This window comes from Rousettus aegyptiacus, unplaced genomic scaffold (genome assembly GCF_014176215.1).
Source record: "Rousettus aegyptiacus isolate mRouAeg1 unplaced genomic scaffold, mRouAeg1.p scaffold_m13_p_2, whole genome shotgun sequence".
In the NCBI taxonomy this organism is placed as follows: Eukaryota; Metazoa; Chordata; class Mammalia; order Chiroptera; family Pteropodidae; genus Rousettus; species Rousettus aegyptiacus.
This window is the reverse complement of record NW_023416295.1, coordinates 126,034,814-126,062,750: the sequence shown is the minus strand read 5'-3', so window position 1 is coordinate 126,062,750 and position 27,937 is coordinate 126,034,814. Positions and strand designations below refer to the sequence as shown.

General features: G+C 44.4%; 2 protein-coding genes across 7 annotated transcripts; both read right to left on the bottom strand.

Moving 5' to 3' along the window:
- Positions 1-340: 340 nt before the first annotated feature.
- APOF (apolipoprotein F) lies at positions 341-7,287 on the bottom strand. The gene is given in 7 exon segments (XM_036235931.1): positions 341-627; positions 629-662; positions 664-874; positions 877-942; positions 945-1,013; positions 1,045-1,371; positions 7,211-7,287. Coding segments are annotated over 7 exon segments (987 nt in total). The 5' UTR covers positions 7,254-7,287; the 3' UTR covers positions 341-390.
- TIMELESS (timeless circadian regulator) lies at positions 4,887-27,903 on the bottom strand. Of its 6 annotated transcripts, none has more exons than XM_036235920.1 (30): positions 27,791-27,903; positions 18,769-18,931; positions 18,472-18,625; positions 18,236-18,350; positions 18,074-18,136; positions 17,711-17,812; positions 17,366-17,521; positions 16,992-17,125; positions 16,701-16,788; positions 16,242-16,418; positions 15,651-15,868; positions 15,303-15,406; positions 14,990-15,159; positions 13,900-14,034; positions 13,647-13,798; positions 12,875-12,972; positions 12,671-12,791; positions 12,365-12,566; positions 11,959-12,104; positions 11,227-11,312; positions 11,019-11,136; positions 10,847-10,929; positions 10,473-10,615; positions 10,104-10,284; positions 9,956-10,024; positions 9,711-9,829; positions 8,543-8,768; positions 8,309-8,413; positions 8,052-8,168; positions 4,887-5,540 (listed from the first exon to the last, which is right to left on the bottom strand). In XM_036235920.1, the coding sequence occupies exons 2-29, from the start codon at positions 18,863-18,865 to the stop codon at positions 8,095-8,097; spliced, it is 3,636 nt and encodes a 1,211-aa protein (XP_036091813.1). In that variant the 5' UTR covers positions 18,866-18,931; positions 27,791-27,903; the 3' UTR covers positions 4,887-5,540; positions 8,052-8,094. The 6 variants fall into 6 exon arrangements, with proteins under 6 accessions (XP_036091813.1, XP_016021205.2, XP_016021203.2 ...); XM_016165719.2 differs by lacking the exon at positions 4,887-5,540 and adding an exon at positions 6,588-7,372; XM_016165717.2 differs by lacking the exon at positions 4,887-5,540 and adding an exon at positions 21,161-21,198 and having other exon boundaries at positions 7,499-8,168; positions 27,791-27,884.
- Positions 27,904-27,937: the final 34 nt, after the last annotated feature.

The window sequence follows — 27,937 nt, the reverse complement described above, 5'->3', positions numbered from 1 at the left end:
CCGGAATTTCGATACTCTGGGACAGGAAGGGGAGGGCTGAAGTAATAACAAAATAAATATTTATTTATAGTACTTTGCTAAGCACTTTAGGTTCATTGGATCGTTTTTAGTGTCCACAAAACACAGTGAGGTGAAAATCATTATCCTCACTTAAGAAATTTTAAAAAGCTTGGAGAAAGACGTTGAATTACTAGTCAGTGATCACTGAGGCTCTAACAAGTGGAGCCTAGATTTAAAACCAAACCTGATTCCAAATCCCAAACTTTAAAATTCCCACATTTTACAGCACTGCCTTCCTCCTGATAACACATTAGAGATTTGGATTCTGAACACACACACACAATTTATCAGAATATTCGCTTTATTCATTCTGCATTTACCAACCACCTTTTATATCCCAAAATTCCCATTCCCAAGATTTAAGTCATAGCTCTCAACTAAGGGCCACCCCCAGGAAGGAGCTGAATTTACTACTTCTAACACCAAAGGGGCCATGGTAGTTGTTTCTACCATGTCACTCACATTTGAAGTACTGCCCAAGCCCTCTTTGCTGGTCTCTGGTGGAGGGGTGTTTGCCTCTTTCTCATTGTAATACTGTATCAGCTGAACCCCAGTCTTCACTGCAGCGTTTAAGTGCAGCACTGATTGCTAGTCCCATGGGCGCCCGATAGTCCAGTCATGGTCATTAGAAGGTCATAACCCAGGTTTATGACCCCATCTTGGCCTCATTCCTTGGCCTATTCCGAGCAGTTCTGAGCAGCATAATACAAAGCTGTGCCCGGGTTGTAGTAGGTTCCCACTCCTGGCAACAACTGTGCTATATTGTGTACACCCCGCTCCTGCTCATACTCACAGTCCTTGCTGGGGAGTGTTGGGCCTTCTGTGGGCCTGGCTGCTCCTTGGCCATCAGCTGCAGAGCAAAGACTAGGGCATCCACTGACACCCTCTCCCTGTGCTTCTGCCTTTCTCTAGCCCTTGAAGACATTGGATGAGGATCTGTGTAGCATTTACACACACATCACCCCTGCTGCTGACCCTCCCCACCCCCCTAGCATTAGAGCTGAAGTTGCAGGGTCCGTACATCAGCATGGCAGCCAGCTTCCTTCAGGGCGATCATCAGTGGCAGGCCTACCAGGAACTTGGGTAGACCAGCCATTTGGGTGAAGCCAGGCAGGGACTTTGGGAGCAGGGTCTGGCAGGATGAGGAATCTGAGGATGGTGGCCAGGATTCCAAGGATGAAGGATAATGCATCAGTATATTTGTCTGGTTTCCATATGAAATAGCATCTAGAGGGTGCAGCAGGAGATAGAAAAGCAGCAGCTCAACTGGTATGATGAGTCTGAAGCCACACATGTCTGCACCAGAGTACACTACAGAAGAGAAAAATCAGAAACATACAAACTGTTTCCTTAAGAGATGTGGTCTGAAAACAGCCCAGGACCCATGGCATACTTCTTTTATCACTTTCAAGCTTTTGTTCTTAGGTAAAAGCCTAAGAAAGCGGAAATGTAACCCAATTGTTTCCCTTGTCTTTCTCCATCTTCAGGTTACCAGGGACTTCCTCTGCTTTATTTCCACTCAATTATAGGAGGCCTCAAACTACCACACAATCCAGTTACTGAGAAGACTGATTGCTAGGTTTCATAACTGCTCAATCCTGTGCTGCCCACTTCTCTGTCCATGAAAAAAAGGGGATATTTACTTTCTCCATCATCAGTAAGAGATGTAATCTATGCAAATATTTGTCCATTTTGTACTTGCTGCCCAAACCTTGTCCTCTTGTTGCACACTTGACCTTGATACTTAAGACCCTGTTCTTTGGCGTTTCCTACAGGTCCCTGCCACCATTCCCACTCTAGCTCATGATAAGAGCTAGGAGATCCAAAATCAGAAGATTAGATATCTATTATTTGCTTTTTAAATATCTCTTTTCAATCAAAGATTATATTAGCAAGTTACAGCATGTAGTTGGGGTTTAATACAGGGTAGACGAATGAGAAAGTTAAAATACCACTTATGCTTAGAACATACTTCATGCACAGTATATGGTAACTCAAAGAAAAGAGAAAATGGAATAAGAAATAGGAGCTAAGTGCTACTAAGTAGAGAGGGCAAGGCCAATACTAGTTGCATGTGTTTTAGCACTGAAATGAAATAAAATGTCTATTTCTGTCTTAAGAATTCTCCAACATTTCTAACTCCTCACTATATCCCACCCATGAACATAATTCTGGGAAAGGAGACTTATCACTTAGGTAGCATTAAATATCTAAAGTAAACCTGGATAAATTCCTGAATCAACTTCCCCATAAAGCATCTCAGAATAATTGTGAAACATTTGATAAATTATAATATCATCATGCATAACACTAAGAGGCTTTTAACTATTTCTTCATCTTTATGCCTAATTCTTCAACATGTTCCCAAGACTCATACCTGAAGTTCTAGGGGATGTCAACAGTAAAAGCTTTAAATTGTTTCACCATCAACATGAGAAATGGGAGATGGCTTCTAACAAACTCAATTACCATCTGAGCTAACTGCTAGGCCAGCCATGCCAGTGAGTGTATTGACCACCATCAATACATTCCTCAGGGTGAGTAGCTGAGCATTGGATTTATTCAAGCTTCCCTGGCGATCCTCCCAGGTCCCTCGAAATGATCTTAGTATTGCCAATCTCTTCCTCCTCGTTATGCTTTTTACCCTCATAAATGAGGGTTTCAGTGATGTCCTTTACTCCCTTTCTAAAAAGCTGAAGCTGCAGAATGTGGGCCTCTGTTAGGCAGCCAACCTTCTCCAGGGCTCCAGGTACCTAAGCAGAGGGGCTAAGGAGGGGGCCGTGTGCAGGTCTTGGGATCCAAGAGAAGATCCTGGTTGGACAGTGTGTTCGGAGGACGCTGATTCTGTGAAAGAAGGCTGGGAGGTCAGGGCTCCTTTCAGGGCATTTCTTGGAAAGGCAGCCACTGAGGAGAGCAAGACACAGCAAAGGAGCAGCACAGACTGGATCATGGTGAGTCAGCAGAAACAGCCCTGCTGGAAAGAAGCAATGCTCAGGTTGGGAAGTGTGGAAAGAAGAGACACCAAGACTGGTCAAAAATAGGAAGCATCTTAGCCCTTGGATACTTCAGTTACCCTGAACATAGCTTCACTCCCACCCTTACAGGTTTCAGGCCATCCTCACCCGCTCCAGAAAGGAACAAGCCAGGGGAACGAGATAGTCCCAACACGTCCTTTGCTTCAGTGCTTCTCTAATGGGAATGACTTTCTAGATCTCATCTCTTTTAACCTCAGCCAAAAACACTGATGCCTCTGAAAAGTGAGGACATAATGGTCACATTTACCTACCCTTCCAGACTCAGGCTTTGTCCTCACCTTTGCCTCATGCTGACAAACAGGTCTTCTCCTTTGCAGCTACTTTTCCTACCCCATATCCCTATCACCCTAAAGATTTCTCAAGAACAGCGGTCCCCAACCTTTTTGGCACCAGGGACCTGTGCTCCTGTGAGAATCTAATGCCTAATGATATGAGGTAGAGCTGAGGTGGTGACGCTAGCGCTAGAGAGCAGCTGCGAATACAGATTAAGCTTTGATCGATAGCCTGCCACTCACCTCTTGCCGTGTAGCTCAGCTCCTAACAGGCCATGGACTGGTACCAGTCTGTGGCCCGGGGGGTTGGGGACCTGTGCTCTAGACCTAAACTTAGATCAGGAAAAATTTCTCTATCTTCTGAGGGAAGCAAGGAGATGAAAGGCAAGGACGTCAATGATTTTTGGGTAGGAGACTCCAAAATAGTTCTTTTTCAATGGACTCATCAGATAAATGGAAAAAGAGAACCTATGAGCAAGTCGGACCAAATCAGAGCAACTTTGGTTTTTACCTTCTTCATTCCAGTGCAACATCCTCATTAAACATGTCATTACTATGGTACATGTAAGCCTGCTGCATCAAAATCATAGGAATTGGGCTTCATTTCTCATCTAGGGGTCTGGATGGATGAGAAACTGCAGTCCAAAAAATAGGGAACAATGGTATATGGTGTCTCCCAAAACTGGTATAAAAGTCCACACATCAGTGTGCCCTAAAACTTCCTCTGTGGTGCTATAACTCACTTCTAGCTGAAGGCCACAGGGGTCTTTGATCCCTCCTCCTATCTAACTCCTCTCAGTTGTAGGAGGAGCCCCTAACAAGCAAGAGGAAATCAGAAAGAATAAAAAAAGAGGTTTCTAGAACAGGAGGTCAAGTCTCCAGAAAGCTATAGTACTAAAATTGGGAGAACTAGATGTAGAGGCATCCAACACTGGTGCCTGAAATTCTAGGATCCTAACTCCATGGGGAGCCTCAGAGGCTCTATTGCTCTTCTATAGCTCAGGAAGGTTTTTGGATCCTTCAGCTTTTCCCAGTTCCAATTTGAATTCACCATCCATAACTGGGTCTATCTCCTCCTCCAGTTTGTTAGTTGGTATTGTTATATCCTCAATATGAAAATGGTTTTTTGTTGTTGTTGAAATTCTCTGAATTTCCAACTCTAGTGCCTTGGGAATGACAGGGGAGACTAACTGTGTAAATACAGCAAGGGGAGATGGAAAGCGGCAGGTTGCCTCACCACAGAAGAATGACGGAGGGATAAAGGGCTATCACCCCAGTTACATTTCCCATCTTTGCTCCTACCATCAACTCCCACCTATTCCTAAATAATTCCCATCAGCTGTCACCTCTTAGGGGCTAGATCTGTTTTGGTTTTAATTGTTTATTTTTTACAGTAATTTTAGGTTTATAGAAAAATTGAACACAAAGTATAGCGTTCCCAAATATTCCCACTCCACCAACCCTTTCATTTCCCCTATTATTAACATCTTACATTGGTGTGGTACGTTTGTTTCACTTATAGGATTTTAAAAATTTATTTATGTATTATTATTATTTAAGTTTATAGTTTACCTTGGTGTTCAACTCTTCATTGTGTAGTTCTATGGGTCTTCACAAATGCATAACGCCATGTACCCACCTTTACAGTATTGTATAGAATGCTTTCACTGCCCTAAGTATCTAGCTATTTTTAGCTGCCATTCCCCATTAGCCTGGTTTCCCAGGAGGCATCAAAGCAACTCCATCAGCACCCTAGACCAGCATGGCTGGTACATGGGAAACGCTCAACAGAAGAGCGGTCCTATTAACCCCTAGAGACACCAGACCTGCTGTCCTTTGGTAGCTAACAGGAAAGCCCTCAGGCCTTGTGCTCAACACTCCTCATGGACTCTTGTTCTCCAGAGACTTTAGGTTCCAGCTCTGGCTGAAGCATCACACCTGGCTTTCCCAATGTCTAACAGAACACTCTCCAACATCTGCAGAAGGGGCCAAGGTACCGTGCTGCACTCTCTCCCTTGTGCTGCTGCCATGTGAGTCCTTGTAGCCAGTGGGTGTGGGTGTATACGGCTTTCACACGTCCCACCCAGGCTGTAGAGCTGAAGCTACAGGGCCAGGCGTCAGTTCGGTAGTCAGCTTTCTCCAGGGCTTCCATCAGTGCCAGGCCTATGAGGTCCTGAATAGAGAGGCCATGTGGATGAAGCCAGGCAGGAACTTTAGAAGCCTGGTCCAACAGAACCAGGAGTCTGCAGAGGCTGTCTAAAATCCCAGGGGCAAGATAAAGAACATCAGGGCCTTCGATGGGTTCCATTTGAAATGGTAGCCATTGGGTGTAACAGGTAGCAATAAAGGATCAAATTGGAGTGGCAGTTAGAAAGCAAATTGTTTCATTTATCTGTCACCTCCAGGCTTTTGTACCTTTTAGGTTAGGTCCCATGAAATGGGAAATAAAACCCAATTGATTCTACTTGGTCTCTCCCACTCCCATGTCACCAGGAACTTCCTCTACTTTGCTTTCTACTTAAATTTGAGAACCCCAGATTGCCACTTAGTGAGATGAGAGCCTTTCTAGTAGGTTGTTCCACTCCCAGTGCTATCTAATGAGAGAGGAACAAAGGAAATGGCTGCTTGCCTCTATGATCAGCAAGGGACCAGATTGTGGCAAATAGTTTCACATTTGTACTGTGGTGTTCTGCTCAGATGTCCCTTCAAGAGGACATAAATGAGGAGTCTATTTAGCTAACAGCCTTAGGCTTCTACTCCTTAGGCTCTAGTCACTCTCTCCAGATTGCTCTGAGCCAATGACTGATGGAGGGTGCTAGGGCCAGCCCACCCCTGCTAGATATGAGACTCCAATCAAGTATGTAATCTTTGCTCGGGTTCACTACCAGCCTGGCCAAGATTTTGAGAGCAGCACTGTAATTTTTCCCTTTCTCCCTTCATAGGGGTCTGACCATCATCATGGTCCACAGACTTTCCCAAGCCACCCAGCTCTCTCACTTCTTTATCCTCCAAAGGCATCTCCCCCAATAAATCTCTTGTACTTTGAACTCCACCTAGGCCTCTTCTTCCCAGAAAACCTGAAGTGACACATATTGACTGTTAAGAGCCTGTTCAGTAGTGTGAATTTTCTTTTGGCAGTATCTATCTCTCCCTCCCACATTCTAGTTCAAAACAGAGACCCAGGGAGACCAAAAGTGAGGAAAAATCAGATGGCTATGACTCAAATATAAATAGCTATTTATTCCTCTTCCTATTTAAAAATTTCAAATGTACAAGGTAAATAAATGAAAAAGGATAGCAATACTTCTTGTGCCTATTATGGTAAATGGTCTATATTTGATAAGAAAAACTAGAAGAAACTAGAGCTGGAACGTCAGGGCCCCTTTTGGGGAATTTTTTTGAAAAGGCAGCTACCAGGGACAGCAAGACACAACAAAGGAGCAGCACAGACTGAATTACGGTGGGTCAGCAGAAACGGCCCTGCTGGAAAGAAGCAATGCTCAGGTTGGGAAGTAGGGAAAGGCTTGGGACACAGAGACACCAAGACTGGTCAGAGTTAGGAAGTGTCTCAGCCCTTAGAAACTTTGATGACCCTGGACATAGCTTCACATGTTTAATTCAATACCAAACACAAATCGAATACATTCATTCTACCTTTAGAGGCCGTGGAAGGAAAAAAAAAAAACCAAGTCAGAGAAACAAGAGAGTCTAAACATATCCTTTACCTGATCTGAATGGCTTTTTCTGAATCTCATCTTTACCCAACCTCAGCTGGAAACACAGAGAGCCAGAAAGCTGATGGTTTCCATGAACAGGGAAGGACATGACAATTGCAATATTTACCCATCTCCTTCTTGTCTAGAGTTTGTCCTCTTTTCTGCCTCATGCTAACAAACTGGTCCTTTCTCCCTTTGCAGCTCCCGTTTCTTCCTGCTGCATACCTCTTGTCACCCTAAAGATTTATCCTAGACAAAGGATCTTGAGGTAAGAATGTTTTTCTGTCTTCTGTAGGGAAAGCAGGAGAAAAGGGAAGGCTGATGGTCATTTGTAACCCTAATAGTTAAAAGTTCTCCTTCCAAGAACATAGCAGGCAAAGGGCTGGGGTTCTTGGACAGATTGGCAAGTCAGATCAACACTGGCAACTTTTAATTTTATGTGTTTAATTCAGTACCAACCACAAACAAACACATTCCTTATCTGGAAGGTACTGCATGCATCCCAACCCAACCTCAAATGCAGGAAACGGGCTCGATTTGATGTCTAGGGGGTGACCACAGGAAAGACAATGAGGATGGGACTATCTGGTATGCCTTCTAAAAAGGGCGAACCCCTACTCATTGTTACAAAGCTCCCCATCTGGTGCTTTGAGCCACCTCTAGCAGAAAGCCAAAAGGAATGGACCAAGAGGAGTCCAAGATGCTTTCTATGTTTCACTCACTCCTCTCATTTGCTAAGGGGCACTAATAACCCAAAGAAATGGTTCTTAGAAGAAGTGGAGTAAGTCTCTTGAGAGCTACTAAGGCATATTAATAAAACTGGGAAAAGAAAGAAGTGACTGAAGAGGAGTCCAACACCGTTGCCTGAACTTCCTAAATCCATGGGGAAACCCAGGGCTCTACCGCTTCTGTCCAGTTAAGAGGAGTTTCTGGGTCCTGTAGGACTCTCCCAGCTGTTTCAAACTCACCACCTAAAAACAGGTCTATCTCTACCCCTAGGATTCTGGCTCTTCAGTCGTTCTCATCTTCATCCTCAATCTGAAACCGTTTCTTCTTTTGGATTTCTGGAGCTCCCAGCTCTGATGCTGTGAGAATGATATGGGTGAGAAGACAGAGAATATCTAAATATGTTTTAGGGGAAGAAGGGGGTAGCATTTATCTTTAGGATTGAAGAGAGGAGTGCCAGAGGTTACAAGAAAGACCAGGTTCCAATCAGACTCCCTACCTTTGCTCCTACCCTCATCTTCCTCTTGTTCCTCATCGCTGTCCAGAAGTTGTCGCTTCTTGGGTGCCACTTTCAGCTGCTCTTTCCCACCATCGGTCCCTTCCTCTGAAATGACCATAAGAGGAATAAAATTAAGGAACTGAGTCCTCATATTCTCAAAATACTCTATCAGCCTCTAGACCAACATGGCTGGTACATAGTAAGTACTCAATAGATAAGTGGTCCTGTTATTACCCTCTGGGGACACCAGGCCTGCTTTCTTTTTTCGGGCTAACAGGAGGGCCCTTAGGGCTTGCGCTCGGTGTTCCTTTTGGTGCTCCTCCTTGGGGACTTGCTTTCCAGGGACTTTAGGGTCTAGCCCTGGCTGAAGCTTTTCCCCTTCTTCCGGTTGGCTCAAAGAAGCTGCTAGCCTCCGGAGCTTGGTGGGATTCAGTTTAGCCGGAATTCGCCAGAAGGTTTCCTACAGGGGCAGAGAAGTTGAAAATGAGCAATGGGAATGGACCAGCTTCTCGCTCACCAAATTCTGATATTATTCATTGAATAAATAAGACCCTGCATTGGTAAAGATCCACAACAGATGTGAACTCTACTTTCTGCTTATTTATCCAATATATGCCCAAAGTCCAGCACAATGCCTACTACATTAAGAGGTTCTCGATAAATTCAGTTGTTAATTGAATAAATGAATCCTGGGGATCCAAAAAAGGTGAATCGGATATAACTCCTGCTCTCAAGGAACTCACAATCTAATAGGAGAAAGAATCGATATAGTTTAACACCACAGGATTTGGGCCTATCAAGGGAATGAACAAATTCCAATGGCCAAAGTAATTACTTTCGTTTCAGGGGTTGAAAGTGAGAGGGATTGCTTCTCTCAAAGTGACAACTGAATTAACTCTTGAAGGCTGGGTGGAGGTTCATCAGGAAGATGGGTGATGTGTGTGTTGCCTGGTGTATGGTTGGAGCCTTCCAGGAGAGGGATTGGCAAGAGCAACTGTTTGGAGGTACAAAAAAGCCTACTACTTGGTGGATGGAAAGTAGTCCAGGACAGTTATGGTATAAAGTAGGTGTGTGTGGGTGGTGTGGCCGTAAGGCTGCAAAGATTAGCCAAGGACAGGCACACCACTTGAAGGCTCTGAAATTTCGTCCTGCAAACAGTAGGAAACCATCAAGAGCTCTCAACAGAAAAGTGACAAAATCAAAAACTGTATTTTAGAAAGATAACTCAGGAGGCAGCATGGAAAATGGACTTAGGGGAAGGGGAGATTGGAGGACTAGCAGAACGGCTGCTGCAGGAGTACAAGCAATGACAGGAAAAGAGGACAGCTACGGCAATCGCAAGATAGGTATTTTTAAATGGCACAAACACACCAAGGTTGACACTGTAACTGGTGATATTTACCTGCCCAGTGGCAGGGGACCGAAACCCTAGCTTGCGCAATAGCTGCTGAAACTGTTCACTTTCCATTGCTTCCTCATTTTCTTCTGTCAGCGGCACCAATGGAACTGCCTGGGAGCAGCCTAGAACAGGGTCCATAGTCACAAATGGTGAAGATGTGAAGAAAGAACAGGTTCTCTATCTTGTGACCGGGTTTCCAGCAGCTTGCAGAACCCTGGTCCTCCTGAAATCATCATTCACCCACTCACCATCCTCTTCCCGATCATCTGCTACCCGAATCAGGCAGTTCTGGAGCCATAGGAGCGGAGCAGAAAAGCCTAAGGGAAGAAGGGAAACTTATAATTGACCTATACGCCCAACTCCACCTGAGAGACACCTCCCAGTCCAAGTCCTCACCTTCCTGATGCAGGCTTTGCCCAAGGTTTTCAGCTGAAAAGACTGAGCTACCCGGAGGAGCTTCTCCTTCTTCTGAGCCCTTCTCTTTCTCTTCATCCTCTTCACTCTCTTCATCTGGCAGATTCTCCTCTTCTTCTAGCTCTTCCTGGCAAAAATCTTTCAGGGACTCTTCTTTGTTAGGCTAAAATTCAATGGGGATGGAAATGAAAAAAGGAAACAAGATGAAGATCTAAGTGGAGTTCTCTGGTTCCTGATCACCCCAGCTCTAGTCAGAACAGCCTAAAGCAGGAAGAATCTAGGCGGGCTACTTCTAAGGAGCAAGTCAAGGGGAGTGGGCCCATGCTAGCGGAGCCAGGGGAAGACTGTTACCAAGCTTGAGGGTGCCAACTTCTTCTGGCGTTTTTTGTACAGCTCCCGTCGCTCAGCCACCAGCCCCAGAGCCAGCAGTTTGTCCACTATTCGGGCCCGCGAGCGTTTGGCTGTAATATTCTTCATGATATGACCCAGGACATCTGTAAGGAGGAAAAGTGTAACTACCCAAGAGCAGCAGGGGAAGGAGAAGTAAAGGAAATCAGAGGTCTTTGGAAAGAGGCTAGCTCGATTCACTCAAAAATGACATCAGGAATACATTAAGTGGATAGAAGAGATGGGATAAGCATCTTTCTCTGGAACAGAATGTAGCGGAAAGAAACGGATGGCTGGGCTCTCATTTTGGAGGTTCCCTGAGCTTCCACCTCACTTACCATCTGAGTCCTGGAACTCCTCGAAAAGCCGCTGCAGCTCTAGCTCCTGATCTTCTGTCCACAGTACGATATGGGTTCCTTTCCTACAGAGGGAAGCGTCAATGGAAGAGGGGGTTGAGGCACTGAACACAGGGTTCCCCGTCTCATTTCCCTCCAGAGCACGTGTCTCTACCTTTGGAAGTCCTTGACACTGTCAGCCAGTCCCAGCCGTACCAGATGGTGGATGACCTGCTTGCGTGTTCGAGGAACAGTATTCAGGTGTGCCAAGATGGTGTCTACCACATCCTCACCTGAGGTGGAGGAGTAGTGAGGCAGTAAAGAGGGGTCTTGGAGTTCAGGCTGCCCTCCTCAAAAACTCTTCAGATCTCAAGACATCATACCTTCCACATCCTTATGGGTAAGGTACAGTTCTTGAAGCCGGGCCTCCTCCTCTGGGCTCCACATAGGGGGTTTGCGACTAGAAGATCTAAATGGGGAAAGGGGAAAGGGAGCAGATAGGTTGTTGGCCCAGAAAGGAGACCAAAGGCCCTCTCTGGTCAGTTCTTACAAAAAAAAGAAAGAAAGAAAGACAAGACAGCCAGCAATCTTTATACCGCAAAGGCGCCAGCCAGCAGAAACCTACCTGCTGTGCTACCTTCCCCTCATTCTCCTCTCCCTCGAGAATCTAAAAGTCAAACTAAGATATTTTCCAGGTTGGGCTTATGGAACCTGACACCGCAGGGACTGAGCATCATGGGAAAAAGAGAAGTGTGAAAGGAGAGGTGCTGAGATACTAAGGGAAAGAAGCCAAACATTTCCACGAATCCTTATGGTTCCCCAGCACATTCTAGGACATGGCATATACAGATTCTCCCTGTAGGGGCCAACCTACTCCCAACTGACTCCCCCAGTGAGGGCTGCAGAAGGAGAAGGAAACTCGAGTACACAGCAGATTTAGGCTCCAGTCCTGTTCCTCTCTTGGGTGACCTTAGGTAAAGATTTCACCTTCGGGGCTTGTTTTCTCATCTATGAAAGGGAAAGAAAGGTTACACTAACTGATCCATAAGCTCTTTCAGCTGTGACACTCTGACTGTTATCCACTCCTACTGCCCATCCCTCCCCATCAACCTCACCCACTGTCCAGGGAGCCATAGCCCTCGGTCATCTCTTGAACCACAGCTGTGTTCTTCCAGAACAGCAGCTCCACGAAGGCTTTTTGGTTGACTGCAGCCAATGCAAAGAACTTGCCCAGGATATATTTGGCAAAAGTCACTAGCTCCTGTGTGAGAGAGAGACGGCTGTAAGGCCTCTAGCCTAAATGTATACACAAACCTGGCCCTCTAAATATTTTTTCTACACTTATTCCCAACTGCCCCTTCACACTTAGACTCTCTCTATCCTTCTCCACGCACCTCCCTCAAACTGTCTGCCTACTTCACCATTCTCTCATCTCTCAGTGCCCTCTATCTCCTGAAGACTGCCCTTTTACCCCAGAATTTCCCCATGCCTCCAGATCCCCATTTCTTAGTATCTCCTCACTTTGTAGGCCCCAGCAGCGGGGTCGTTAAGGAGACGATTGAAGAGGCAGAAGAGTGAGAGTTGGTAAAGCAGGGCTTCCATTTTGAGGTCATGGGCCAGCCGGTGCAGCATCTTGACAATGCAGTGATTAGTGTGGACACTATTCTGCTGGTAGCTCCGCAGCAGCAGCATGTAGGCTCGGATGACAGTTGAGCTGGCAAAGCTGCATCAAGGTGGAGAGGAAGAGGATGTCAGCATAAGACACTGCTCATCCTCACAGCCCCATGATCTTTACCCTGGAACCAACTCAATCTTCTCTACCCATACCGTTTCAGGTAGTCCATAAAGTTAAACTCTTTCTCTGACACCTGGACTACTTGCAATTCTTCTTCCTCCTCCTCTTCTTCCTCTTCCTCCTCTGCCCCTTGTTCTTCTGTCCCTTGCTGCCCTACAGGAAGAGTGAGGATTACCAGGTCTCTGGTGCTAGAGAAGAGCTAGAAGGAGAGGGATGTGAAGGAAACGGAGACTCACGGGGAAGCGGGGCACAGAGGATTTGTTTTAGCAGCTGGATCTCTTCCTCTGGGGAAATGTCTTGAGAGCCAAATACATCTCCTTCTGGCCACACCTCCCTGGACCACAGAGAGAAAAAAATGCTTCCATCAGAGGAAATCTGAGTTATAGTTTGAAGTGGGAGATTGAATTTAGACTTGTCAGACAGAAAGAGAAAGCAAACTCTTACCCCAAAGATGAAACAAAGACTCTAGGGAAAACTTCCTTCATAAGCCACATTGCAATGCATATCACATAAGAACAAAATGTATACAATCTAAAGGACTAACATGTGGTTAAAAAATGTACATATTCAAACAATGGTGTTTTAAAGCCATTAACAATTATAGAAATATATCTGATAAGAAATGATGCTCATGATATATTGAGAAAAGAAAAAATACTATAAATCAGTACGTGCAGTATTTCATTTTTGTAAAAGAAAAAAAAATATATCTATAAGTAACAGAGGAAAAAAACACTCTGGATGATAACTCATCAAAATGTTGGCTATCTTTGGCTCATAGAATTATCTTTTTTTTTTTCAATTAAATGTGCTGTTTTTGTTTTATCAAACAGTAAAAAAATCTCCCAGTAAACCAATCAAAATTCTGTAGGACTTAGTACTCAGCAGAGCCCCAGGGCTTCTGATGGGACTTCTCTCTTTTGAAAATCAAGAACTTTGTACACAGTAAGATCCTCCCCTTGCCTCTAAAAGCCCAGGAGCTGGATCCAGGAGGATGCATGGTCTTACCGGGCAGACCTAAGGAGGGTCAGGGCCTGTGGGGCCTGATCAGCCAGCAGACAGTCTTGGATGCGCACCATGGCTTCTGCCCGCTGCTCTTCCACTGGCACCTCTGAGGCCGCATCAAAGGGAACCATGGAGTCTAAACTAAGCTCAGGATCCTAGAAAGGAATTAAGGCTATGGGAACGGGGAGGAGGGAAACGCAGACAGCCACTCCAGAGCACTACCCTCAAGAAAAACAGGGTTTCTACAACTACCTACCTGAGCACAGCACTGTAGCTGCTCAGCCAGGGATGGCCACACAGCCTCCAGTTCCCCTAGGCTGTATGGGGTATTACCAGAAGCAATGAGCTGATCTAGGGCCTTCTTTTTCTTCTTTCTCTTCTTTCGTTTGTTCTACGGAGAAAGAACTGTGTTAGGATGGCAGGAGAGCTAAGAAGGTCTTTCCCCCATCAACGTCTTCTCTTAATTAATTACACGTCTGAATTAATTAGACATTCACAGAGTGACCAGTATGTGCTACTCAAAAGCAACAAGGAAGCAACAATGAATAGCCTATCTCCTTGACTCATTTCTTGGGGTCAGAGATTTGTAAAATGCAAAGCACTTCATAAATATAGCCTACCATTTTTTTCTCCTGAAAAGCAGGAGAGTGAGAGCCAATACCCCTGCCCTGATCTCCTTGTGTAAAAATATCTTTCAGGAAAGTCTTATTGATACTACTGCCCCTTTAAAGTACAGTGTTGACTGAATTTTAAGCTGTAGCAAATAGAATTATAGGAAAATTTTTACAAAGCAGAGCTCCTATGTCTCTAGAGCTCCAGGATACAAATTCTTCGAGTTGTTTTTTCTTATGCTAGACTTCTCATTTGTTATTTCACTTCAGGCTCATGGATAGATATTACAACCAACTCTAGGAATCTGGAGACTGACATGAGCAGCTTGAGTTATTCTAACAGTAACTAATACAGGACGAGATCCCAAACCTTCTGATTTTCAACTTAAGGCTCTTTCCATCTCACTACTGTGTTTCAGATGTATAACCAGGAAATATGACAGCATAACTACTAAATTCTAAAACTATAAATACCTCCAGAGTTTATGTGTTTAGCACATAGTAAGTGTTCAATAAATGGTACCTGAATGAATTAAAATATTATTGGTCTATCAGGGATTAATCTGAAGAAAGAAGGAAATTATAATAGACTCCCATCAGCAACAAACCTCTTGCCCTCTTAGTTCAGAGCAGTTCTAACGTATCAGCTGAAGCTATAGAAAATAGGAAGAGACAGAGCCCTAGTCCTCCACCCTTCCCTCCCAGCTCTTTCCATATCCTGAATCTGCCCAGCACCTGCACCACCATGTTCCCCCGGCTCCGACAGAACCGCTCCAACATCTTGAGGAAGAGGTGGGTGGTCTCCACCAGGTCACGAAGGAAAGAGCGGGGCTGGCATCTCTCGTCAAACTTTCGAAACAGCGCCAGGAATAGTTCTCGATACTCCATCACATAGAAAATATTGTCTAGAAATGTGGAAAAGAAAGGATTGGAAGCACTGGTCTGGAAAATTTGGGCAAAGAATTTGGTTGAAGTCGAGACTGGGAAGAGTGTGATGCTGGTCAAGAGATGGGGATGGCCGGGATCAGAGACCAAGCTAGGGTCTTACTCTTGATGATGCGGCTGCTCTCCCTCACAGCCTCATCTGGGGACATATCCATCTCATTCACTGTGGCCAGCAGCTCCTGATAGGCCTTTAGAGCCAGGTGCATCCTGCAAGATGAGGGAAAGAGGAGAACAATTTAGGACATAGGTTCATGAAACAGTACCACCCTTCTGTATCCACTCTCCCCTCCAAATAGTGCCATCAATAAAAGAATGACCCAACCAGTTCTTGCCCCCTAGCGTGATCACCTTAACCCTGAAACAGAAAACAAAGTACCATCCAGAATGCAGGCATTCAAATTCCTAGCGTAGTCAAGATGCCCAATCTGACTCCAATTCTCATCCCACTCACCGGCGTGCCCAGGAGGCAGCTTCCTTGCGGTCAGTCAGCATCATCTCATAATAGTTCGTGAGGTTCTGCTCAATGAAGTGGAAAGTACGAACACTGAGGGTCTCAGAGACCAGGCCTGGACGGAAGGAGGCAGCTCGGTTGAAGGCCATGAAGAAAGCCAAAGCCCACATGTAGTAAGTCTCATCATGCTGCTGAGCTTTCTCCCGAAGCAGGTTATCCTAATGTCCAGGAAAAAAAGACCATTACGTGACCTCAGGCTTCCAATTTCCTCCTGTCCCATGATGATGGGGTGGACCCTGGATGCCACTGTAACATTATTCTGGAATGTTACGCAATTTCCACCTCTCTTGTCTCTTGTTCTCTCCACATTCCTTTCCCCCTCCTCTAGGGTGATTTTCCCTAGAGGATTTTTTTTGGCATGCTAATAACCCATTCTCCTTCTGACATCATCACCATCTCTCAGGGGCACCCTATACCCTTCCCACCTACTAGTCCATACTTCAGAGTCGGCCTCCAACAGGCTCCTCCCCAAGCTGCCCTTCTTACCCCAGCCCCATCACCTCTCTACTCCGTCTTTCCTTAGGCTCTCACCTTCACTGAGCCCATGAGCCGGTTATAACAGTTCTCCAGGAACTCAGAGCAGAAGTCTCTGAGGAAGAGTCTCACATTGAGGGCTGAGCGGCGATGAATGGACAGTTCCCGGGCAGCCTGGCGACGTTTAGGCACCCTCCGGGGCTGCTTTCCCAAATCTGAACTGTAGTTTTGGAGCTAGGGGTGTGAGTTGGGGATTAACATTACTCCTAACCACCACCCTCCCCTTGCAGCTCTTTCTACATCCTGGTTTCTGCAGTTTACTCATAGGCAACTCTTAGAAAGTTCTCTCCCTCTGGTGCTAAAGACAGGGGTAAAAACAATAATGCCAGAGGCTCTACTATTGTCTCCAACTCTGTAAGCTCTGAAACAGAATCTTTACTTCTAGAAATGCTCACCCTTCCTAGATACCCCAACTCCACAACATGGAGTTCCCACCCCAGACGGGGGCATACTCACATTGTGGAGACCTTTGTGAAAGATGAGGTCCCTCTCTCCAATGGATTTCAACCCCTGGATAACGTAGGAGCCCCCAAATCGAGAATGCCTACCACGAGGGGGAAAAAAAAAAGTCCAGGGGGATTTCTAAATTCTCTGGAAGCTTTATCCCTACTTTCTTTCATTAGCATGTCAAAGCATGTTATAACTGCAAAATGCTATCCAGTCACCAGTCTTAGAAGTCAGCGCAAGCCCTCAGCATTCCATAGTGAAAGAATGGAAATGTGGCTGGAACAGCTCCCTGCCACCCACCTATTGCCTCGCTGAAGGGCTCGAGTCCTCTTTTCCGCCATCTCTCGCTGGCGCAAGACCTCCAGTTCTGCCACATCCGTGCTCCGCTCATGAGCTCCACGTCCTTGTCCTACTCCAGCCAGCTGCTCAGGGTTCTAGATTTGGAACAAGGAGGGAAGAGTCAGAAGGATAGTTATTCCTTATTCTGAGTTCACTCTATTTGGGAAGAAAGAGTGAACAAAATAGGACTGGTGATGGGACCCCATAATCATGACATGGCTACTTTGTCAGCCACCTCCCCACAGAGAATTCAGCCATTATTGTAAGAGCAATTCTGGCCACAGAGCAGAAAAGTACGTGGGTGAAGAGATCGGGACAATAAGCTAGGGTCTCACCTGGTCACGAAACATAAGGGAGATGATCTCTAGCACATGTAGGCTCCACTGCTGCTCAGCAGGCGAGCTGGCCAGGAAGAGGAGCAGGTCATCCAGGCCACTGAGGTGAATTGCCCAAAGAAGCTGGTCATGGACACTGGCATCATCATCGATCCTCTGAGCAGTGAGCAGTGAGGGTAAAAAGAGAGGTCAGTCAGTTCCACTGCCCTGCCTTGAGGTTTTCCAATTCATTCCTTGACCACAGATCCACCCTACCCCCTGTGACTTGTCAGAGGATAGAAAAGTGAAAAAAGGTAGCTCGACCTAACCAAGCACAAGAACTCAGACAACCCAAGACCTTCTCACCTTCTCCTGATCAAGGTCAGCAGGGACGTGGAGAATATTTCTGACCAGCAGCAGGATCCGCTCAATCAGCAAGTTGTCTTCCTCTTGCCGTTCCTCCCAGCCCTAGTTAGAAGGAGAGTTAGAGGAAGAGTCCCTGTGGAAGGCAGAAGGCATCTACCCTGGCTGGGGAACCAAGGCACAGAGGAGGAGTAGGATTGAAAAAAAGAAAAGACTTCAAGCAGCCCCAAGGCAGTCAGGCAATGGATCGATTATATATCTCCAAACTCAGCCTGTCTTGACAATGACAGAGCCTGGGGCTCTGCCCAGAGGAGAAACAAGGCACTAACTGTCCTTGGGGGTCTTGGAAAGTAGAGACTCACTCACCAGCTGCAACAGCTCATATAAGGTTTCACTGAGGACTCCAAAAGGCTTCTCACTGGCAAAAGCCTATGAAAAAGAAGAATGTATCTTAAGTAGTGCTAGCCCCCACCTTCTCCTTCCCTACTGCCCCCAAATTCTTCCCCAGGGTCTGAAGAAAAACCTCACCTCTTTGTAGGCCTGCAAGTAAGCGAGTACCTGCAGAAAATGGTGCCGGAAGCTAGGCTCCTTGGGCACACTGCCAAAACAAAGCAAGGCAGGTTGTGTTAAGTTCACCATCAGTCTGGGGAGTCAATGAAGGAGAAATAAGTTACTAAGTTTCCTCACCAGGCACAAACATCAAAATCTATCAGCTCAAAACCAAACACTGACAGACAGTGAAAGTTAAAAAGCTGGGAGCCGACCTGATAACAGCATCAAAGAGAGGCTTGTCCTGGTGGTGTTGGGTAAGGATGGGGAGGAGGTCACTCTGCAGGATCTGCGCTGCCCCCAGCTGCTGTCGTACATCTCGCGTCTCATCCTCATGCCTCAAGTAGCGGATCAAATCCTTCACACTCTCTTCAGGGACAGAATAAATACATGAAACCTTGGAAGACACTCCACTCAGGCCCATGTGGTTTTCATACCCATGGCTTGAAAAATTCAATACACCTCTTCAACTCCAGCAAATTTTTTACCTGTTTTCTCAAAAAGGTACTCACCTAAGCAATCTGGTTCCTTGTGGTAGGTGTCGCCTTCCAAGTACCCAAGGGCACTACATGTGGCCAGAAGTTCACAATTCATCATGAATAAGTCCATACATCAGTGGACCAGCCAATAGAGCGGTAAGGCAGGTGGAGACAGGGGAGACAGAAATGACATGGCCTACAGAGGTGGGGAAAGATAACAAATGTAGGGTCCTCTCCATGAAAGAGAGAGGGGAACAAGGCAAGACCCAAACGATCAGATTACTCTGAACAGATCATTAGATGCTCCATTTTTGTCAGAACCAAAAGTGCTGTTCCCAAGTTCCAGGGAAAGCTTTAAGTTAAGGCTTCTACCTGATGGAAACCGAAGAGGCTCCAAGCCTAAGGATTAAGCACCTGCCCGTGCTCTAACTTGGGTCTGACACTGTAGAAATAGCCTGTTTCAGAGTCAAGACAAACTAGTAGAAAGAAAGGTCAGTGAGAGAAAGGGCATCAACTTTCACCCAGAAGAATGGGTGAAAGAGCTCCACGGCCTTTTGGAGGAAGGGGGCAGAGCATGAGCTTTCCTCTCCCTTAAAATTGCCAGACCCAGTGCCCCTTCACCTCCCACAGCCTTTCAACATCCACTGTTACAGCTCTATGTACCACGAGAATTAAGAAAATTCGGCTTTCACCATACACTGATTCCACTTAGGATCTGATCTACCCTAGGAGCATGGAGGCTTCTGAGGCAGTCTCCTCCCTAAAGTTACTCTTAAGTTTTGGTAATCTTTGTAGAAGCCAGCATCTAACAGAATGGGTGAGGAAAAGAGGTAAACAGGAACTGGTTAAATTCCCAGAACCATCTTCCTTTTCTGAAGCATACCATCTTTTAATTAAGATTCCTAAATCCTCATCAGATAATCAAGTAAGTACAGCTCCAGAACCCTGAATGTTTCGGAACCTAACAATAATAACACAGACACACACGGACATACTATATTCGCTAACCTGTTCCTGTGGAAAATCGAGAATATCCATCAATCCTGTCCCCTTGGCATAGTCAGCCATGCTGTTCTCAGCTGTGGTAGCTTCCTCTAAAAGACCTGTCCCACACCTACCTCTAGCCAGTGACTCCACCCTGGTTCCACCCCCCAGGAAATGGGTACTGCCCAAAGCACTAAGGTTTAATGCCCGATGTTATCTCCTGGCTTTTATTTAACTGGTCTACTTCTCTAAGCTGCCTGCTCTCCCTTTACCCCCACCCACTGCCAACCTACTTTCTGATCTCTCAGTCCAACAAGAGTGAGCTAGTAAAACACTCACTGAAAAACCAGGAAGACTGAAGGGAGACTTCCCTTCGCTGCCCTTTCTTATGGGACTTGCGGATCCCAGGACTGGGGTGACCTCTGGCTCTCTTCAAAGATACATTCACCTTTTTCAGACTACTAGTGTGTATACATATGCATATTCTCTCTCTCTCTCTCTCTCTCTCTCACACACACACACACACACACACACACACTCACTGAAGGGCTTCTGTGTCTGCACCCTCCTCTGCACCCTTCAAGTGGCAGTCTAAGAAGTTGACAAAAACAGAAAGCAGAGCTGGCTATAAAGATGCTGAATCCACACATCTTTGAAATAAGCCACAGCATCACACTGTGGCATTAAAAAGGTGAAATGATAAATTCTTCTAATAGTAGAGAGAAAGCCATGTCTGGAAGGGTCCCTGACATTCTCCCAGCTTCCCTACTCTAGTAGGTAGACTGATTCTAAGTAAACATTAAATATTTGTAAAATTAGCCCCAACAGAGCACTCAAACCTCTGCCTTCAACCCGTCACTTTACCTGAAAGGCAAAAATAAGAGTTGGTAACAGCTACCTGTTACCTGGCTACCAAGATAAGTGGGGGAAGGGAAAGCAGATAAGGAAGAAGCCATCCTTGCAGATGTGAAAAGGGAAGAGGTTCTGTAAGAGACCCAAGACTTCAAGTTCTAATCCCCTGCAATTCTGGCAAAATCAGAGAGCAACAGAAAAAGCAGAATAAATGAGTCAGACAACCAACCTACTGTAAAGCTCGTGGGGCCAGGGGTCATGAGGCAGGCTGGCAGTCTTGTGCCTATTCATTAGCACTTGAATAAAGAAACTCTCAACAGCAGTTTCAGCCTTCCCTGGTAGAAACACTATTAAAACATCAGCCAGGGACAGAAAACTTGCAGTTCACTAAAAGCTACTCATCTAATATGTCTGGCCTCATCTTCCTCTCCCTATACTTATAAGACTTATAATTTGATTATCTGTGTTATATCTACATCACACACCCCCATCCAACCCATCATTCTTAGATTCACAGCTTGGTTGCCTAATAGAAAGAACAGTACAATGGTCAGAAGGTGGGATCAGAGTCCCGGCTTCATTTGCCTACCTGTCTATTCTTCACCAAGTCAGTCTTGGTTTCCTTATCTGAAAAACAGGGGAAAGGATACTGTAGCAGCCATGGAGGTGTCCGCTCAGATTTCTCTTCAAGAAAGAGGTCGCCATTCAGCTGCAAAGAACGTGGCTAACTGACAGCACCTTCAGGATTGACCTCAGCCCTATTCTTTCCTGACAGCCCCCAGGTAATGACAAAGCACAGAGGTATATAAGGCCTAGTCATTTCTGTCCAACAAGGACTCTTCTATCAGGCAATCCTTACTTTAGAGTTTCCCATTGGGTTGGCTGAGACTGTCAGATCTGCCTTGTGGCTTGAGGCTCTCCCTGCCCCTAGTCCTGCTCTCCCCTTAATCTATCACAGGCACACTCTTCAATGAATGTCTTGCACCCCTAACTCCATCTCAGTGTCCGCTCCCTGGAGGACCTGAACTGATAAATACCTACCCTACCTCCCTTACATGGTTATTGTACTGTGAGAATCTACTTAAGTTACATAAAAGTGCATTCTAAATTGTGACAGATACTACAAAATTAAAAATCAGTGGTTCCCATGCTTTATAATTTCATGTACCAGTATATACCCCTCCAAACTGGGGAAACCATCTTATCATAACTGATAATAGGAATATTAAAAAAACAAATGCTTTTTAAAAACCCCACTAATATCTATTAACACCATGTTTCCCAAAATAGTGTAACGTTAAAAAAGCATATATGATATACTCTTATCTGTCCTATCCTTCAAAGTACATAAACAAATCTTTATGAAAAACTCCCTACATTGCCCTTATTTTTCTCACTTCACTTCAGAATGATAGAAATGTTATCATAGACTAGTACTGTTCCTCTGACAGGCACTTAGGAATCACTGATTTGTATATTTATATACTATTTATATAATAGGAGTCATAAACCAGCCCAAAAAAGGGAGGCTCCATGATTACATTTCGTTTTGTTTATTGCTGTATTCCTTAATGCCTAGAATAGATCTGGCATATAGAGAATAGGGCATATAGAGAGTATATACATATTTGCTGAATGTATTAATTTTGAATCAAGAGAGTCATACCTTTTGAACCAGTAAACCCATTTCAGGGACTACAATCCAAGAAAATAATCAAAAAAAGAAAGAAAATCATTTGTACAAAAACAAAAATACGTCTTCCTAGTGCACTCTAGTTTATAAAATGCTTTCATGGCATTATTATACTTTGATTCTCACAACAGTCCTAAGTGATAGATACAATCATTTCCATTTTTCAGATGAAGAAACAGGCTCAGAATAAAGACTCCATTAAGATGTTTCTAGATGAGTAATCTTTAATGGTAAAGACTTTGAGACAACCCAGATATCCCAAATTTGGAGAGCAGCTAGGAAAACTTGGGAATATCAATAAACAAAATAACATGTAGAAACTATGCAAACTAAAATTCAAAAGCCTATAATAAAAAAAGGCACATAACGTAGAATGTTCACAACAACCACATAAAAACGTGAATGATTTGAAGCAGATGAAGGATCTCAGAAATTATTTGTAAAGATGATATACAGAAGAGGCATAGAAACTACACAAATTGGCTAATTTTAAACCAGGCTGTAGTCAGAGCAGTCCACTGTGCTGCTAGACATAGGAACCTGCCTGATAAGCCATTAGTCCAGACAAATGAGGAACCTACACAACAAAGGAAAATTCTTGTAGAGATTACTAACAACTATTTACCAACACATTTAATGTTTACCCAGACCTTTAACGCTGCACATCCATACCATGAATGGAAAACAGGAGAACAAAGACTTTAAGCTGTGATTTTCAGAAAAACTAAGAATCAGATATAAACCAAATTCCTCAAACACTTGGGGTCTCAATCTCTGACTGAGAGGAGATCATGCTCTGTCTGTGGAGTGTTATTCCTTCTTTAACAAACTTTCCCTTTGGTTCTAACGCTGGCTCATGCTTGAATTCTTTGCTGTGTGGAATCAAGGACCCTCCCTTTCTTGGTGTAGGAGTTGAGTCTCCACTTGGGGGATTTGCCCCATCCTACATCAAAAATACATCTTGTATTTAAAAATAAAAGCATTCAGGACGTGGTTCCACAGTGTAGCGGTTAGCACGTCTGCTTTACACACAGAAGGTTCTGGGTTCACACTCCAGTGGACCTATGGTCCACGGTCTACAGCCATGGCACCCTGAACAAGCCCGAGGTCTGATCTTGGAAGTTAAGTAGGGTCGGGCCTGGTTAGTACTTGGATGGGTGACCACCTAGAAAGGCCAGGTGCTGTAGGCATAAATAATAATAATAAAAAATTAAAGGCATTCACTGTTTTTCATTCTTTTGGTGAAATGGTACTTTTCAATAAAAATAGCAAAGGTAGCCACTGCTGTATTCCCAGATTCTCCCTTCCATCCCCTTTCCAACTCTCTTTCAGAAATAATGAAGCTGGTAGGCTAGGGAACTGAGAGTTATTGTTCAGTGCTCGTATCCACAGAGATGCAGAAACTCCTTCTCTCAAAGCATACAGTCTCTTTTGGTCTCCTTCCCCAGCCGTTAGTCTTTGTGTTTTTTATCTACCACAGTAAATGAGTCTGGAAACAGCCCAAACTCTTGTATTGCTGTGAACATCAAAGGTTAACCCAGAGAGACAGACAAGAGAGTGGGGATCTCACTATAGTTACCTCCACCAAGTCCTTTCCTCCTACAAAGAGGGAAAAGGAAAAGCCACGTGTGCTATTTCCAGACAACAGGACACAACATATACATATAAGCCTATAAATTCTCTGTTCCAATCAGAGAATTTTATTCCACCTTCTGAGTTTTCCACTTTGAAAAGAACTTCCCCTAAGCCACCTCTTTCACTCATGAAGCAAAACAGGAAAACCAAGAACAAGAAAAAAGAAATGCTTTTTTTTCATTGATAAACTCCTGGATAGGTTTGGTTTTGTTTTAAAATACAGATGGTGTAATGTAGTAATTCTTAAACTTCTGGATTTCATGGGTAGATCTTTATTTAGAGAGACTAACATAAGGTTCCAACTTTAAATTTTGTAACTTAAGGACACTTACCCCCCACACACAAAAAAGTCCTTCCCCCACCTCATATTTGTTAATAGGACTGTAAAAAGGTGCAGCTGCTGTGGAAAATAGTTAAGCAGTTCCTCAAAATGTTAAAGAGTATTCACATGACCCACAGTTCCATTCTTAGGTATGTATCTGAGAGAAATGAAAAGTGCATCCACACAAAAACTTGTACATGAATATTTATAGCAGCACTATTTATAAGTCAAAACGTGAGAAAACAAATGTCCATCACCGGATGAACAAATAAACAATAAGTGGCATGGCTATACAATGGAATATTGACAATAAAAAGAAATGGAGTACTGATATATGCTCAACATGGATAAAACTTGAAGATTATGTTCAGTAAAAGAAGCCAGATACAAAAGGTCACATATTGTATGACTCCATTTATATGACATGTACAGAATAAGCAAATCCATAGATAAAGAAAGCAGATTAGTGGTTGTCGGAGACTAGGGGAAAGAGGAGATGGGAATCACTGCTAGGAGGTACGTATGGGGTTTCTCTTTGGGGTGATGAAAATATTCTAATATTAGATAGTAGGTAATGGTTGTGGAACTATGAACTGTATACTTTAAAAGGGTGCATTTTATGGTATGTAAATTATTTAAATATAGCTGTTATAAAAACCACCCCACACAATTGTTATATGTTCTATTTTCACTATTTAAACACTCAAAAAACTTAGGACAAAATCTCAGGATAAAGTAGTCTTTTAAATTTGATTAATCTGATTTTAAGAAGAAACTAATTACACTGTATTTTCACATTTCATCATAGAGATGAGAACTTTGTCAAACATCTCAGACTCAGCAAATACGGACATTTAAAAGGGATGTTAGTTACTTTTCCCACTCAACTAAGTAGTTCAGATGTAGCAATATTCATCTGAATACTCACAGGCCTCAAAATTCAAGAACCAAAGGAAACAAAAGATAAAATATCAAACATACTTGCAATTCAAAAGAGGAAATTAATTCACTTCTTGAAAACAAAATAAAACCAAACAAAAAACTGCCCCAAACAAACCCTGTTTGAAGAACCAGGTTTGAGAATCACTACTATGAACAAAATGACATTTGGCATTTGAATTAGTTCTGTCCAGTGCTAAGCCGGTGATCTTGAGCATGTGGCTTAATCTAAACCTGTTTTCTTACCAGTACACTGAGAAAGTAAATGGGGAAGTTTAAATGACATCATGGCAAGCAGTGCTACTCAAAGTATGGTTTGCAAACCATTGCTGGTCCGCACAGTTAGCAGTCTGTATCAAGATAAGTACAGAAACAAAGCTTAAGGTTTTAGAACATCTCATAGCAATTTAACAGAACTAGTGTTTGTTGAATCTAATAATAAATCCTATATTCTATATAGTTTTTTCATACAGAAAACTAGAAAAGTTATTTTTCTAGTAATGTTGTGCAGGTGCAGTGGTGGTATAAAAATACTAGTTGCAGAAATAAAACCCACATAATATAGAAGAAACAATGTAAAAGACAGTAGATGCCCTAAGTAAGTGATATTGGGGGGAAAAATTCTGAAAAACTAGGGCTCTATTCAGAGTTGGCCATATAACCACCCTGCCTAAATCTCAATGGATACATATGAACCTTCATAGTGATTATCTCTGGGGAGAATTGGTGGGGGGCAGGGCGGAGGGGTAGTATAGGGTAGGAGAAATATTTCTTTCACTTTAGTATAATTTAAATTACCATTGGCATGCACTACTATACAAAACTAAAGTTTCAGTGGCTCCCAATGCCTATAATATAAAGTCCATCATGATCTGTCTGCTCTTAAGCTTCTATCTCAAGATAGCCCTGTCTGGAATGCCCTTCTCTCATCCACCTAGAGAGTCTATCCAATTATCTTTTAAGACTGCCAAAATGGTACTTCCTCCTGATCTCTCCATAAAGAAGTGACCTCTCTCTCCCTGGTGTCTGTCTATGTGTAAACGGATTTCCATCATGGCATTTACAGCTCGTGTTGTGCATAATGCTTAGAATGATTGCTTAAAATGTCTGTCCCCTTCTATTAGTCTTAGATTCCTTGAGGGCAGGAATTGTTACTATTCACCATTGTATTTTCAGAGTCTAGTCACCAAATCAAAATTTATGGGGGATGTGTAGGGGGGATAAGTGTGTTTTGAAAATGTGTGATTCTAACTCAATTCCCTGTTAACAAATTACACTGAAATATACACTCCTCAGCTAAGGAATCATTGTGGTAAGCACAAGGTAGATGCTCAACATATGGTTTCTAAACTGAACTAAGGTAGAAAAGTCTCAAAGTTGAAGGAGGAAAGGTTGGGGCTGAAGATGTGGAAGCATCAGGACATCTCAGGATGGTGTGAGAAACTGTGGAAGGAGATTAGCTTACTCAAGAGCTCTGAGAGAGGTAAGGTAAGGAAGTCAGGCAGACTACTTTGTCACCCAGCAACTGCAGACTCATTTACATGTGTTTTCCCTTCCAGACTGTGAGCTCCAGACTGTAAGGGCAGGAACTCTGACCTAACCATCTCTGTCCACTGGGCACTGAGCACGAGGCACCATACATGTTAGGAGCTCAATATAAGGTTCCTGTGCCACAGATAATGGAAGTATAGTACTTCAAGGACACAAAGAAGTGACTACTTTGGCCATAAGAGGGCTGGAAAATACAGATTTTCAGAGGAACAAGTGAGCTCAGTCCTGAAAGAGAAGTGGCCAGAACTTCTAGTAGAAGAAACATCAGGCACCCGGGCATTAAAGAGCACAATCCAGATACACCCTTTCCATATAGCTGTGAGTTAAGTTCATAAATCAAGAAAAATTTTAGGGAGCTTTAAAAAATGAGGCTGAGGGTCAGGGCCAGACTATGAAAGGCCATGGACGCCCACCTACGGATTTAAGCCTTACTATGGGTGGCCCAAAAGGAGTTTCAAATTTAATCTGAAATGGCCAGATTGACTTTATTTATTAAGGTAACTCGTGACAGCATGAAAGGCAGAGTAAAGAGAGACTCAGGGGAGGGAGCTTAACTGGTGGCTGATGGTCCGGCTAACAAACGCATGCGAAGCCTGTATTCTTCTTAAGACTTATACCAGAGGGAAAGGAAAAAAAAAGGAATGAAAAACCATTCTATAAAAACTCAAGATTTAAGCCATGTGACCTGTGAATTCTGACGACTGCTGACCACCAAGCTGCAACCTGTTTCCTCAGGTCTGAACTGGATGGGGCGTTCTGAAGTGGAAATGACCAGGAACTTTCTGTTCTACTTCAGGGGTTCTAAGTCCCTTCCCATCACAGCCCCACATGCGCGCGAACACCAAACTGTGCGGAGTGGCGTGATAAGGAGAGAACGTCCCCCACGAGAGCCGAACGTCACAGCACTCACCTAGGGTGCAGCACGGTGGGGAATTGCGCGTGCGCACCCAAAGTGCGCGCCCCGCCCCTCCTGCCTTTAAACCCTGTGGCGGGAAAGAGGACCCAGCAACTCCCGAGTGCCCCGCAGCTCTGCAGGGATGCAATCCACTCAGAGCTCTCTCATCCACACACTCACTCACCCGCTCCCTGCCGGTCCTCAGGATCCCCCGAGGAGGCAGCGGTCCCCAAGCGCGCGGCCGCAGCTTTTCCCGCCACCAGATTGGGAGGGACCAGTCTCCGCCTGGTTGTGGAGCGGGGCGGGGCGGGGCGAACCGGACTGGTCCATG